This window comes from Gracilinanus agilis, chromosome 3 (genome assembly GCF_016433145.1).
Source record: "Gracilinanus agilis isolate LMUSP501 chromosome 3, AgileGrace, whole genome shotgun sequence".
In the NCBI taxonomy this organism is placed as follows: Eukaryota; Metazoa; Chordata; class Mammalia; order Didelphimorphia; family Didelphidae; genus Gracilinanus; species Gracilinanus agilis.
This window is the reverse complement of record NC_058132.1, coordinates 526,529,845-526,545,509: the sequence shown is the minus strand read 5'-3', so window position 1 is coordinate 526,545,509 and position 15,665 is coordinate 526,529,845. Positions and strand designations below refer to the sequence as shown.

Genomic DNA, 15,665 nt, shown 5'->3' with positions numbered 1-15,665 from the left:
GAATCCTCTGTCTCAGCACTTTTCCTAACCCATGACCGGAAAGGAAATGCTAGGAAAGAAATCCGCCAACAGTAGCCTTGGCAATGCCCTATTGTCCTCAGCAGGGTCAAAGATTTCTTTTTGCAAAAGGTGCAAGCTACCGTAACAAGCTGTCCGAGAAAAAAAAACAACAGATAAATGTAGTCACAAAAACAGTTTCTCTTTCCCTCTCTTAAGTCTTCATAACTGCTTTAATAAGAGGTAATAGAGGATAAAATTTTGTCCTCCAATTTGATTGGAAATGCCAGTAGGAAGAATGCTAAAAAGAAATTCTTCTTCACGGTTTCCAAGAAAAAGACTCCAAGTCTAGAAAATGTGATCTTTAATCACAGCTCCCAGTTCACCCTGCTACTTTAGTTCTTTAGTAGATAGTTTGTACCTACCCATTCAGCGACATATTCCAAGCAAAACCTTGAAAAAATGACTGACCACTAGCTGCACTGACTGAAAAGGAAACAAAAACTACTAAACATAATGGAATCGAAATGAGAGACAAATCAAACTTCATTTCTAATGATTTCTAAACAGAGAACAATGTCTGTCTTCCTCAGAAGGAAAAATTCTGGGAAAATTAAAACATTCTTCATAGAATCATGGGATACCTCTTTTAGAGGTGAAATTGCTTTATACATTATCTAGTGCAATCACCTCATTTTACAGATGTGGAAGCTGAGGCCCAGAGAGTTACATAACTTGTATGTGGCAGTGACAGAATTCAAATCCAGGTCTTCTGACTCCAAAACTAGGGGCCCTTTTACCTCACTAATTGGTCAGTCAATAAGTATTTTACTAAGCATACATTATTTGCCAGGAGCACAGTGCTAAATAAGTGCTGTGGATAAAAAGAAAAACAAAAGATATAGCCATTTCTTAAAGGTGCTCACATTCTAATGTGGGAGAAAACATGTAAACAACTATATACAAATGAGATGCATACAGGATAAATTGGAGATAATCAGCAGAGGGAATTATGGGGATCTGAAAAGCCTTCTTATGGAAGGGAGGATTTTAGTTGATTCACCTTGGCAGGACCAAGGTTGGTTTAGTTTCATGAAAGTTCCCTAGCTTGGGGAACGAAGGAAGGGTGAAAATCACAAATCAAAAGAATAAACACACAGGTAAGGGACAGAATAACAGTGCCAAAAGGGGAAGACTAAGAACCAAGATTATAGGTAGTAGATTGAAAGACCAAAGATAGCAAACCCAGCTCTGAAGGGTCAAGATTAAGACCACAAAGTCTTTAAGTAGGTGAGAGAGGTCCAGTAAAGATAATAATAATATAATAATCAGTTAGGGTTAAGCATTTATATAGTGCCTACTATGTACCAAGCACTTTTGCAAAGCACTTTATAATTAATATCTCATTGATAACCTCATACCAACCCTGAGGGGATGGTGTTGTTTTCCCCATTTACAGATGAGGACACTGAGGAAACAGAGATTAAGTATTTCTCCAGGATCCAAAACTAGTAAGTTTTTGTGTCCAAATTTGAACTCAGATCTTCCCAACCCTGGACCCCGTTGCTTAGATTGCAATTAAATGGATAGTTAGCTAAACAAGAAATGATCACAATTTTTCCAAATTTTTCTCTCTATATATATATTTACACATCTTTATTTTGTTCTATATTTCTTTAAATTGCTGTCCTGCCTTTAATATTTCTTCAGCTGTAAAATTCCTCACTCTTCATAGCAACAATTAATTCAAAATAGCCAGAATCAGAAGCCAAATATACTGAGAATTAAATTTCTGTCTTACCACCAGGTCAGACATAATTTAATTGATGAAATAATGCAGGATCTCTTAATAGAGCACAAACATATTTTAACCAAAAAAAAGTTTTTTTGATCCAATGTGGTTTTTTATTGCTTCATTTGGAGCAAAAGATGATGTGTTTTGAGTATGACAAGATCCTCTTAAGCATGTTGCTTTCTGTGGTTTCAGTTATCCCTGATCAAGCCAAAGTTCTGGAGTTCTGCCTGCAATTTCCAAAAGTCCACCTACTACAGGGGGGAATCTGCCCCTAAGCAGAAGTCTCTACTGCTTCCGTTTTCACTTTTTTTTTTTTTTTTTGGATGTATGTGAGGCCAGTAAGTAAAGAGAAAGCAGACATATGTAGAGGTTGGCAGGTTTTCCCTTATGTCTGAAGTTTCAGTCACCTGTGGTAGGCCTCAGAACATGAATACAGAGGCCCTACTGTAATAGTGGAATGGAAAATACCTTCAATATTTAGGTCAACATTTAGACTCAACAACAAATACTTTTAATACATCATCTTTGAGGACTTCAGCAATTTTCTTTCAGATGTTCCCGTAAACCTCATGTCCTTTCACATGAATCCAATAAATCTACATTTGTCTTTCACAGGCTACCATTACAAAACATCTGGTTGACACTTTGTAGGTAGTTCTTAAGGCTTTTCAGCCTTTTTTTTTCATCATGGACTTATTTGGCAGTCTAAAGAAGACTATGGATCCCTTCTTAGAAGCATGTTTTAAGATAACTAAAGGAAATGTTGAATTCCAGTTAGAAGTTATTGAAAATAAAGATGTAACTTTTTTTCTCATCCAAAATTAGGGAGCCCCTGAACTTTCTGTGGACTCCAGGTTAAAAATCCCTGCCCAAAAAGCAGAAAAGGAGCTCAGGAAGCCAGCTCAAATACTAAATTCATTTTTCATGTTTCCATGAATTTTAACAGTTAAATGTTTCATTCATTCTTTCCTTCAACATGAATTTATTTATTGCCTACTATATGACAGTCCTAGGTACTAGAGATACAAAGAAAAAAAATTTTAAGTTTCTGCCAGAAGGAGCCTAAATTATCCTGGAGGCAAATGTAGAGCTTGGACAACATACACAAAGAAGTAAATACAAAATATAAACTACTATGCAAAACTCTCCTCTCTTCTCCCAACACAGAAGAGGAAAAGAAGGGTTCTACCAACTTGTGTGATCAGTATAGCTTTCCTGTAGGAGGGGACCACTGATCTAAACTGAGGAAAGCTGAAGACTACAGGAGCAAGGGAATTTTAAGTTTGGAGCTCTCTAATGAAATGCTGCTGCTTCTGATTTACATTTCTATGATGCTTTAAGCCTTACAAAGTGACTTCACAATAAATCTCAGAGGTAGACAGTTGAAGCATTATTACCCAAATTACCAGTAAGCCAGCTGAGGCTTAGAGACATTAAGTGACTTGCCAGGGTCCAAAGCTAGCAACTATCAAAAAGACAGGAGTCAAACACAGACCTTTTGATTCCATTTCTAGTTGCCCCTCCGAACTAGCTTATAAAATCCTTCAACAGTCCCAATGGTCTGTTTTAGAAATATTAATGTTCTTTCAGTTTATATTCAAGCACAGGGTCTTTTTTTTTTAATTATATATAAGAATCTATTGTTAAAATAAAAAAAAAAACCAACAAAACCATGGCACAGAATGAATCCCTCTAGGACTCAATTTCCTGCTCTGTAAAAGTAGAGACTAGATGATCTCTAAGGGCTCTTCTAGCTCTAAAGTCCTAGCTCTATTTTGGTTTCCTGGGTAATGCCTAGCACTTAGAAGATGTTTCTCAAATGCTTACTGTCGGTTGACTAATTATCTTTCTTAAAAGAGCTGCATGGGAAAATTTAGTGCAGATAAACAATATGAATATGCTACATATTTTTATAACTGCTTAGATTCAAGTAAAAATGTTATTTTTGCATCACAAACATTTTAATGAAAAAGTTAATGAAAAAGCATGCTTGACACATCTTTTTCAGGAATATATCTAATTAATAAGAGGTCAGGCCAAACTGAAGAAATTAACATGCTTTGCTGAACATTGGTTTCTACAACAGTTAGTATACTACTTTTAGGAAAGATAAATCATTTTGTCTTATAGCATAAAATTGGGAAGGCACAACAAATTATACTTTCCTATCAAGAGAAGTCACCTCTTTAGGACAAATGTTCACCTTTGTTAATACTTTACAAATTCCTCTGGCATATACTAATCAGTCATTTTCTTTTTATGCCCATGAATTGATAAAAGCTGATGCCGAAAGCATGCTCCATAACATGCCCTTGAAAGAATGCTCAGGTATAAACAGTCACCAAATCTACTACATTAAGTAAAATGAAGAAAAAGTCAGAAGTAATTCTTGAGTGGCTTCTGTATCAAACTTAGGCTGAAGGCATTGATTGAAACCCACCCACCCCCCCCACACACACACACTTTTTTGCCTTTAGCCTCTTTTGTCTTAAAGTAGAAGAGATGCACTCAGTCAAGGCTGGAATTCATCAGAAATATGACAAGAGTCCTCTTATAAGCCATACAAAACAGATTCTGGTGTCTTAGGAAGGGCCACGTTAAAGAAAATCTCTCAATCCTACATAAAAGAGTTCCTAAGGGAATGCTGTGGCAGCAGTCATCTTGGCAACCAGGATCAAGCTTTAAAAATGAGGGAATTGCTGAAGTTTTACCTCAGACTCCAGCAAACTGGCAAAAGTGGCAAAAGACAGGATTACTCAATGTTGGCAGGACTGTAGAAAGATCGATACACTATCATATTATTTGTGGAGGTTTGAATTAGTACTCTTTGGTAGCAAAGAACTGGAAACAAAGTGACAGCTCATTCATTCAGGAATGGATAAAGAAAAAAATAAATAAAAACAAAGAATGTAATGGAATACTATAAAGAAAGTTATGATGAATATTATTAATACAGAGAAGCATGAAAGCCTACATAAATTGATACAAAATGAAACAGAGCCAAAAAAAATGTACCCACAATGCTATGATAGGGGGGAAAACACACAAAACAAATGAAAATCAATATTGCAAAATTACAAAATACAAGTTTATCCCCAAAGATGATGGAGGAAAAGATATATACATCTCTCATTCCTTTTTTTTTGGTGGGGAATTGTCATAGATGGGGAATATTAAATATGAAGTCAAATTTTTTCCCCTTATATAGACTTCTTCCTTTTTTTCTTTTTTAAAAAATTCTTTGTTATAAAGGGTGACAGGGAAGGGAAAGAATACAGGAAGAATTCTAAGCAATGAAATAACAAAAGATATCAATAAAATTTATTTTTAAAATGAGGGGGCTGTTGTAGATAGCCTCTGAAGTCCTTGCTAGCTGTATATCTTTTTATGACAGGTTCCTGTTTTTCAAAGCCTGTTACAGTAAAGTTCCACTGACATCTTAATTTTTTTTCCTCTTCCCAAGATGAATCCAAAACTGAACCGAGTCCAAAAGGCATAGAGCTTTTGGATCCCAAGTTCTTTTCCACATATACAAGATATGGTGCCCACACATGTAACTGTAGTTAGGCCTTCCATAGTGAGTTATAAAGTAGGAACAATAATGTGGGGATAGGTAGTCCCTCTGTTATAAAGTGAGAATTGGCTCAGTTGGCATTCTGTCTAATACCTCTTCCGCCCATCCCTCGTGTATGAACTTCTATTCTCAAGGTTGGTGGCAACCATGTGCCACCAAGTATTTGACTAGAAAACAGGAATGCCTCATCTTTCAGAGCTCTTATGATTTGTTTCCCTTTTCCTTAATTAAAAAGAAAGTTGTCCTATTCTCTACATGATTTCTCTGAATTTGTCACATGTAATGCATACATCACTGGGCAAAGTGGGATGGGGGTTTTGTATTTTTAGGACAGAAGAACAGAAATATTGGGGAAGAGAAAAAGCTCTCAAAAAAAGAAGTTCTTGTCTTTAACAGGAATTTTTCAGGTGTATAAGAGCTTAAATTCCTGGCAGAGATCCCAACTGAAATGCATTTTCAGAAAATCACGCATGTTTCTAAATGTTTCTGAAATATAGGGGTCAAACACAACAGTTTGTCAGAGAAAAATGTGGAGAAAAATGAGGGGAAAAGTGGGGTCAAATTAATCTTTAGTTGAGAATTTGACAATTACTCTAGTTCCCTATTAATAAATTGAATTGAATCTATAAAGCAATTACTAGGTGCTTTGGAGCTCTCTGGTCTACCTCAGAGATTTATTGTGAAGTCACTTTGTAAGGCTTAAAGCAACATAGAAATGTAAATCAGAAGCAGCAGCATTTCATTAGAGAGCTCCAAACTCTAGTTTGGGATCTGCCCCAGGGCCAATAAAATGTACATAACTTTAAGTTTTATCAAGTAAATTATACTTTTAATAGACATCTGTGATTTCTCTCCTGAGCAATCCAATGTATTCCTTTATAAAGACAATCTCTTAGGAACTTTTTTGGTGCTATCTTCAGTTCAAATATAGAGAAATTTGGAAAGAATAAAGAGTCCAAGTCAAATAAATAATAATCAAATCTAGAGAAATCAGAACCCTGGATTGACTCTCATTTTTCTGCTTTATTTTCTACTAGAGACTATGCCTCAATACTGAAAACAGTCCTAGCATCATTTCCAGTATCTTGACTTTACATAATGATTTTCTTTTGACAAACACAAAATACCTCTCTTACTACAACATAATCGCATTTCCTTCACCTAACATTTCTGTTGGGTAGGGGGTGCCACATAGAAGGGTAAACTGCAGTATAGTTATATGCTACATTGCACATCAGTTTCAAACTGACTCTATATATTTTATGGTTAAACAAACATTTCTGGACCTTGTAAACTCCTTGAAGGCAAAAGACTACCTAACTTTTGAATTATATCCCTAGCACAATACCTGGCACCTAACAAGTGCTTAATTAATGTCTACTGATTAAGACTCTTATGGTTTCTTTGGCACTACACTGCCTTTAACATCACACAGAATAGTATTGTCAGATCTCTGGGAAAGGAAAGACTTTTAAAACCAAGCAAGAGTTAGAGAAAATTACAAAATGTAAAATAAATAATTTTGATTATATTAAATTTAAAAGGTTTTGTACAAACAAAAACAATACAACCAAAATCATAAGGGAAACAACAAACTGGGAAAAAATCTTTATAACAAAAAATTCTGACAGAGGTCTAATTACTCAAATATAAGGAGCTAAATCAATTGTATAAAAAAATCAAGCCATTCCCCAATTGATAAATGGGCAAGGGACATGAATAGGCAATTTTCAGATGAAGAAATCAAAAGTATCAATAAGCACATGAGAAAGTGTTCTAAATCTCTAATAATTAGAGAAATGCAAATGAAAACAACTCTGAAGTACCACCTCACACCTAGCAGATTGGCTAAAATGATAGAAGGGGAGAGTAATGAATGTTGGAGGGGATGTGGCAAAATTGGGACTTTAATGCACTGCTGGTGGAGTTGTGATCTGATCCAACCATTCTGGATGGCAATTTGGAACTATGCCCAAAGAGCGATAAAAGAACGCCTGCCCTATGATCCAGCCATACCATTGCTGGGATTATACCCCAAAGAGATCATAGATAAACAGACTTGCACAAAAATATTTATAGCCCCACTTTTTGTGGTAGCAAAAAACTGGAAAGCAAGGGTATGCCCTTCAATTGGGGAATGGCTGAACAAATTGTGGTATATGTTGGTGATGTAATACTATTGTGCTCAAAGGAATAATAAACTGGAGGAATTCCATGTGAACTGGAAAGACCTCCAGGAATTGATGCAGAGTGAAAGGAGCAGAGCCAGAAGAACATTGTACACAGAGACTGATACACTGTGGTAAAATCGAATGTAATGAACACCTGTACTAGCAGCAATGCAATGACCCAAGACAATTCTGAGAGATTTATGGAAAAGAAGGCTATCCACATTCAGAGGAAGAACTACAGGAGTGGAAACACAGAAGAAAAACAACTGCTTGAACATGGGTTGATGAGGACATGATTGGGATTGGAGATGTAGACAGGAAAAGACCACACCAATGTAAATATCAATAATATGTAAATAAGTCTTGATTGACCACACATGTTAAAACCAGTGAAAATGCAAGTTAGCTATTGGGGGGGGGGGAGGGGTGAAGGGTAAAGTAAAAACATGAATTATGTAACCATGGAAAATTTTTCTAAAAATAAAAAATTAAAAAAAAAAAAAGAATAGGAACAGCGCCTATAGAACAGCACACACACACAAAAAAAAAACATACATCAATTATCATTGTATAATACTGCGAGGTGAAACAGTAACTGGTTGCCTGGATTCTAGATAATCATTTGTTTTATTATGCTAACCAAAAACTAGGGGAATTGTGTTCCAGAATAAAAATGTACAACCTACACATCTACACATGCTTGAACAATCAAAAACTAAGGAAGAATATAACAAAAAAAAAAAGGTTCTTAAAATATACAAAGATGAGGGGGCATGGATCTCCCCAAACCTGGGTCTCCAGACTGGGTCAGGTCAACTCTCTCTCAAGTAACACTCTCTTGTCTGTAATAGAACTCATTTGTAATATTTTCAACACGGTTTTCTAGAATGAATAAACTGAAACATAAGGGGGCTGAGTGATTTTTACAATGATCTCTGGGTGATGAAAAAGTCAGATAATTACTAACACATTCTTCTAAAGTAAATTTACCCCAAACAAACAAACAAAGAAAAACCCACAAGAGGAAGCACAGAGACACTTTTCCCTATTTTAATTGTAGAACTAAAATCAGCAACCATGAATATTAATATATTGAGGGATAGCAAAAAATAAACCCTACCCAGTACCATCATACACAAAACTATTTCAAACTTATGATAGAATCCTACTTTTTTTGGAAAGTCACTTCATTTGTCAATCTCTTTCTGAAAGATATTTACTTCAACTTCCATATATACTTAGATTCTTAATCATTCTTTTCTAAACCAAGATACATTTTGAAGGAGATATAATAATATACAATAAACTAAATCCTAATAGTTCACAGGGAAAACAGAATCACAGGTTTAGAAATTTCTAATTCAAACTTATAATACTTAATGTCATTCTAGATGATTCATTCTCTGATATCTTTTAGCGTAATATTTTTATAGTTAAGAAAATAGGTATAATTTTTCCAAACAGGTAATATTGTTATTTAGCATACAAATGTCACTGAATATTTGTAGAAAAGGCAACTTTGTATGTAGATTGTAGTATATATGTAAAATGTAGAATAACATTATTGCTGTTTAAGTACATAACTTCATTGAAAAGCTTTCGTAGAATTTGAAAGTTTTGTTCAACCTCACACACCAAAGTAATTCTCAATTTAGCAGTCTCAAGAAAAGGCCGTCTTGCTCAAACCCAAAGATTTTTTTAAAAGGGAACAAAAAGTTCAATTTCAGAAAGAGTCCTCTTTTTGTTTTTTTTTATAAGTGAAATGACTGTGTTTGTTAATGATCACTATGCATAATTATAAAAAAGAAAAGAAAAACTTTTTAAAAAAGGTTTTGCCCCATAGGAAAAGATAGATAAGAGAAATAAGTGTTGTCCCTAAACTATCAGGCCATCAAAAAAAGCATTAGGAGAAATCATAAAAACCAAAACAAATAATTTAATAACATGTTACTTTTTAAAACTACAGATTGCTTTTAATATGAACAAATTTAGGATAACGTATTGTGTTGTGGGGGGACATTCTTTACATCAAATATTGCTGATATCAAATACACAGGGGAAAGTGATTAAAATGCAAAATGTCCCAAAAATTCTAGTGTCATTTTAAGCCTTAACAGCTTAAAACTGCACTTGAGACTTTTGGGAAACCACATAAATAAGGCAACCATTTCCCAATGTAACAAGGAAAAAATATTTTCATTAAATATGCAAGACCAAGAGCCATTCCCCAGATAGATGAGTGGCCAAAGGATCTGAACAACTTTCAAAAGAAGAAAAGCAAGCCATTAGTAATCATACAAAAATGCTTCACATCATTTTAAGAGATGCATAAATTAAGACAACCCTGAAATTTCCTCTTACTCTCAGCTAAAAGGCAAAGATAAGGAAATATAAAAAGTCAAACTTGTAGGAACTAAGGGAAAAGTGGTCACATTAATATAACACTGGTGAAGCTACAGAACTATCCTATCATTCCAGTGAATAATTCTGAAATACATTAGGAAAGGAACTAAACTATTCAAAACTCTTGATCTAGCAATTCTACTAACTAGGTATGCAAAGTACAGAGATTATAACAATACTCATGGTCATCAAAAAATGAAAATTAATTGGATGCCCACTGATCAATAAATGTCTGTGAATTGTGGTAAATGAATATGATGAAATGTTATTTCATCATAACAAATGAAAATATGAGAAATTCAGAGATTTGCTAGGAAGAAAATTGATACAGAATGAAATAAGCAGAATAAGGAGAATAATAAATATGCACTGACCATAATAGCATAAAGACATGAAAATTCAAATCTGTGCATTGAAAAATCATGACTAAAAGGTGGATATTAATATGTGGCACTTTTAAGATTCATAAAATACTTTATATATGATATATCCTTTGAAAGATAATGAAATTGTTCAGCGTAACAATATAGAATAAGTACAAAATAGGGCACATGTTATTAGGCCAGAGTCAATGTATTCTATATGTTTTGCTTAACTATAATTCACTCTGAGGTAAGATTCTTTGATTAGATTTCACTGAGAGATGCTTCTGAGGAAGATTGTTACAATCAAACCTTCTGAGAGATAAGGAGTTTTCAAAATATAAAGAGATAACATGGAAAAACCTCAAAATACATATTTTTAAAACATGCCCAACCTTCTAAGCCAACTATCTTAAAACTTCCATTTAATAATCCCACAGTTCTCAATTTTTTTACATTAGACAATACCCATCTTCTGTATCATTTAAAACTAAATCATCTCCAAATCCTAAAAAAAATTAACATAGTTTATATATTCTTCTTATATCAGAAAGATTCTAATATGGCAGAAATGGAGGGGGAAAACTCAGAGGTAAAAGGGACAAGCTCATCCTGTATACAGTTTATAGCTACATTGTTGTCCTGTCATACAAGAGTTGAGCTATGAAGTCCTACAAGTATCTCCTCAAAATTCTCCAACAAGGAGTTCTCTGAGTATCCCTAATCCCCAATATCAAGAACACTTTTATCAGGTCAAAGTACAAGACAGGACTTGAATAAAGTGGAAATGAAAAGTTCTTCTTTAGAAAAGATTAATTCAACTGATCTACATTCATTTTACTTAAGTCACAGGTGAAAAGGAAAAGGCAGGGAAATATCCTTCAAACACCTCTAAACAAAGATAACTCATACTTATTGTACTTCTACAGCATCTCCAATTTTTACTAAAAGTTTTATGACCATTTATTGGCCACCCAAGAGCCTTAAGGGAGCCACATGAATACACAAATTTTTATATTCAATTAAAAAACCCTGACAGTAAACAATGAAATAGCAATCATCTTTATAACTGACAAAACAGTGCAAAACTCCTAATTTAATTATTAATTAAATATTAATTATTATGAATTATTTCTAAAATTATGTGATATGTACTGTTAAAATAATTTTTTTAATTGTATTCTCTTTTCAAGGGCAAAGATCCTATTCTCCATCCCCTAAAAAAATCATTATAAGCTATAAAAAATTTTAACCCCCAACAATTTGTGCTATAATATATGTATTTACATTATCTTGCAATTTTAAATGTCATCAATGTTCAAATCCCAAAGGTTTATGCTTTAGATACCAATGTCTACTTGACTGCGAAGGTCAAAACATTTCCTTTTCTTTGGAAAGCAAGCTATGCTATCCAAGTCTTTCAAATTAACTCTGCATTTCTGCAAAACGCTTCATATTCAAAAATCAAAAGGATTTTTTTTAAAAAGTCTTACCTTGAGATAAGATCCATAATATTTTGTGACATATGGACTGTCGCACTGACTCAGCACTGTGATTTCTTGCTGAATGTCTTCAATTTCATCTTCTGCTTCTTCCAAATCAATGATTTTTATGGCAACTACTTTCTGAGTCCGATTGTCAATGCCTTTAAACACTTCACCAAAGGAACCTTTTCCAATTTTTTCTAGCTTTGTAAAAAGCTCTTCTGGATCTGCTTTTAGATTCTGTTTTAAAGAAAAAGAGGAATGGGGTAGTTAATTGCATCATCAATAGTGGAATTTTTCTGTTTATTTCCAAAGTTGGTATCTATGAGAAGTTTTATAAAAACTTGGCTATTTCCTGTATTTAGACAAGAGATTAGTTTTCTAAGATTCAAATACTGCTTAACAGTTATATGTAATGTAAATTTTAAAGTATCAGTGCTTATTATTCCAGAGTATTTCATAATAACGGTAAGAATACTGACTTTAAACAAGTGCTGATAAAGAAAAATAAATATTCCAACATTTTCCAAAATAAGTTTAGACTTACTACATATACATGCCACTTGTTTCATATGTAATATAAATTAAAATATATCAATATTTAATGGCATTACATCTACTTTATATTATAGATATATTGTAGATATATTTATAATATATTGGGCCATGATTCAAATTCCAGGAAATCATATACAATTTTTCTCATGGTCATTTTCACCAAATACTAACATCTTAAGAAAATCATAAAGATCAGGCACAGTGGCAGTGGAAAAACATGCGCCTTGGACCAAAGAAACTTGGGTTTCAGTTCTTACTGTCACTTCTTAGTTAATCACTTAGCCTCTCTCTCTAAGTGCCCTAAATCATGCTACCAATCTCACTGGGTTGTTGTGAGGAAATGAACTTTGCAAACCAAAAAGCAGCACACATGCTCATTTATTTCAAGCTGGAAAGGATCTTAGTGACCATCTTAACCCAAACTTCTAATTTTACAAATGAGGCTGAGAATGGTTAAAGGAAATTGTCCAAAGGTCACCCAGGGAACAAAGAGGAATCCAGGGACTGAGACCAGTCCTGATTTCAAAGTCAGCACTCTTTTCATAACTTTCTGTATATAAAATGTGTTACTAGTATCATTTTGGGGAAACAGCATGGTATATAGTGAGTGCAACGAGTACTGAATTTTTCAGAGGACATAGTTCAAATTCTGGCTCTATTACTATTTATCAATTCTATAACCTTAAGGGAAAGTTATAATTCCCCTCTCTGAGTTTTAGCTTCATCACCTATACAATAAATAACTTCAAAGAGACAGTTTTATGCCTCTATTGCTGTATGTTTGTCTGTGTTTCTAACAGTCCAGTTTCACTCTGTGAAATGAACCTTTAACTAAATAAAGAGGCTGGGGAAAATTTTTTTCAAGGCCTCTTAATGAAGGAATTCAATTAACTTTTTTCCCCTTCAAAACCAGAATACCTCAACCTTCAATTTTTTCTGATTCAGCTCACTTTGCTGGAATCCTGGTCAGAGAGAAGTTATCCCCAAGTCCCAGAATATACAACTTTTCAAAAAAAAACATTATAATTAGCTATTAAGTTTCCAGGCTACTAACAAAAAACCTTTTAACCCATAATGAAGCTGTAACAATATGTGAAATGAATCAAAGAATATCACTTAGAGAAGGAGGAAGTCTGGGTAGCTCAGTGGATTGAGTCAGGCCTAGAGAGGGGAGGTCCTCCGTTTAAATCCGGCCTCACACACTTCCCAGCTGTGTGAACCTGGGCAAGTCACTTGACCCCCATTGCCTACCCTTACCACTCTTCCACCTATGAGCCAATACACAGAAGTTAAGGGTTTAAAAAAAAAATAAGAGAAGTAGGAAGAACAAGAAAGAGGGAGAGATGGAGATAGGGAGGGAAAACAAAAAGAGAACAGGAAGAGAATCTGTATATGAGTAAGCCAACTAAATGGCAAAGAATTAAATCAAGTTCAGTTACATTTAAGTTTTTGTGAGCTTTTGTGCCTCTCCCTAGGTAGCAGCAAGATTTGAGTACAAATTTAACTTCACATACTAGCTTTGTGACCAGGCAAATCATTTAAATCTGTCTGCTTCAATCTATTCAATTGTAAAATAGGAGGAAATAATAGCATCTACCCCTCAAGAGTTGTTGTGAAGATCAAATAAGATAATATTTACAAAGTGCTTTTAATGTTTCCTGTTAACATAGTAGACATAGTTATGTTTTATATGTACTTATATAAGTTACATACTTTTATATGTATATAAAGAGTTATATGTTAACATAACATACTTAACATCGTAGAGTAGATATTAAAGAAATTCTTGTTTCTTTCTCACCTCCATCCCCCTCTTTATAACAATGTTTCTCAGAGGAAAAGCATCATACTTTCTGAACTGACAGTTCAAGAGTTCTTAAATTGTCATTTATGAATTAAAAAATAATATAATTACATAACTGGTTTCTTTTGAAATCTTATGTATTTTAAAAACATTATTATGAAAAAGTAGTCCATAGGCTTCACCAGACTGCCAAAAAGGTTCAATGAAAATAAAAATAGGCTAATTTTTTAAAAAGGTTAAGAACCCGTACTCTAGGAATAGCCCACCCCAAAAAAGTTTGCCTGCTACAAAAGTATATGTAATTTCACCTTTTTTCCCATGCAATCATTAACCAAGATATTAACCTATAATAATGAGACTGACACTATTTACCAGCATTCATTTCCTCTTGATGGTATATCCTAAACTTATCAATTAAGTTATTACCACCTATCTTACAAGGCTGTTAAAGGAAATTACTTTGAAAACTTTAAAGCACTACTTAATAATCTGTCACCACTATACTTCATCATATTTTATTTCTTTTATACACGTAGTTATTTTTTTTTTGAACAATCAAAACAAACTATGATCTGTCATAGAGAGTGACATTTCGAATGTCTTCATAGGGATTATGCAATATTCAGAAAATGGAAAGCATAGCCTATCTTTTTTCCTTGGCAAAGAGGAAGCCTATAATTGTGAAGTATTTACATGTACTTTTTGCTAAACTCTTTCTTTTTCAGCTTTGTTACAAGGTGAGACTAATAAGGATGAGAGGCATGCCAAGAAATAAATGTGACATATAAACAAAAGTATCAACGATCTTTAAAATTAAATGTTTATAATAAAATTATAAAAACTACCCTATGAGTGAAGTCACTAATTACTAGATAAATCTAATATTTTTTATTCTTCAGCTGCCTTCAGTAAAGTTTTTTAATGAACACCCCTCAATATGGGCAAACTTTTTTATAAATGATACAAATGTACTACTGTACTAATTATAACATGCAGAAAAATCAAAAATTAAGAAAGCTGGAAAGCTGAAATGACATTTTCTCCTATAGTCAATAGGGGACCTCTGGAAGTTATGGAGTAAGAGAATGACACAGGATTACTCTTTAGAATAATCAGTTTGATAATAAGGCTGGAGTGGAAAAAGAGGAGATATGATAAAGGAAGACCAATTGGAAGTTATTGCAGGGGTGTAGGAAGGTTATGACAAGGGCTTGAACCACATGGTACTAGTAAGTAAAGAGGAGAAAGATGCCAGACACAAAAAATCTCAAATCCTGGAACAGGAACATTGACTTGAATGGAAATTAAGGACAATAGTCAGAAGTTGGAAAACAGTGTTCCAGTTTAGTAAACTGCTTGCTCTTCTTTAGCTTGGTTTCAGATAGGTTAGAAAATAGTTATTTTCTCTACAACTTCTGCCACTTCCCTTAAAGAAAAAATGCATTTCCAGAAGAGTCTGCCACCTGTAAATTTCATAGAAGTACCGGTTTTGTTGTTACATATGTTCTCTTGGGTTT

At 33.8% G+C, this 15,665-nt stretch overlaps 1 protein-coding gene across 1 annotated transcript in view; it reads right to left on the bottom strand.

Annotated features, from left to right (window-relative positions):
• STK24 (serine/threonine kinase 24) overlaps positions 1 to 15,665 on the bottom strand; it is a 137,067-nt gene that overhangs the window by 78,525 nt on the left and 42,877 nt on the right. The window contains exon 2 of the mRNA XM_044670554.1: positions 11,796 to 12,026. Within this exon, the coding sequence (XP_044526489.1) occupies positions 11,796 to 12,026 (231 nt within the window). The remainder of the gene's footprint in view (positions 1 to 11,795; positions 12,027 to 15,665) is intronic.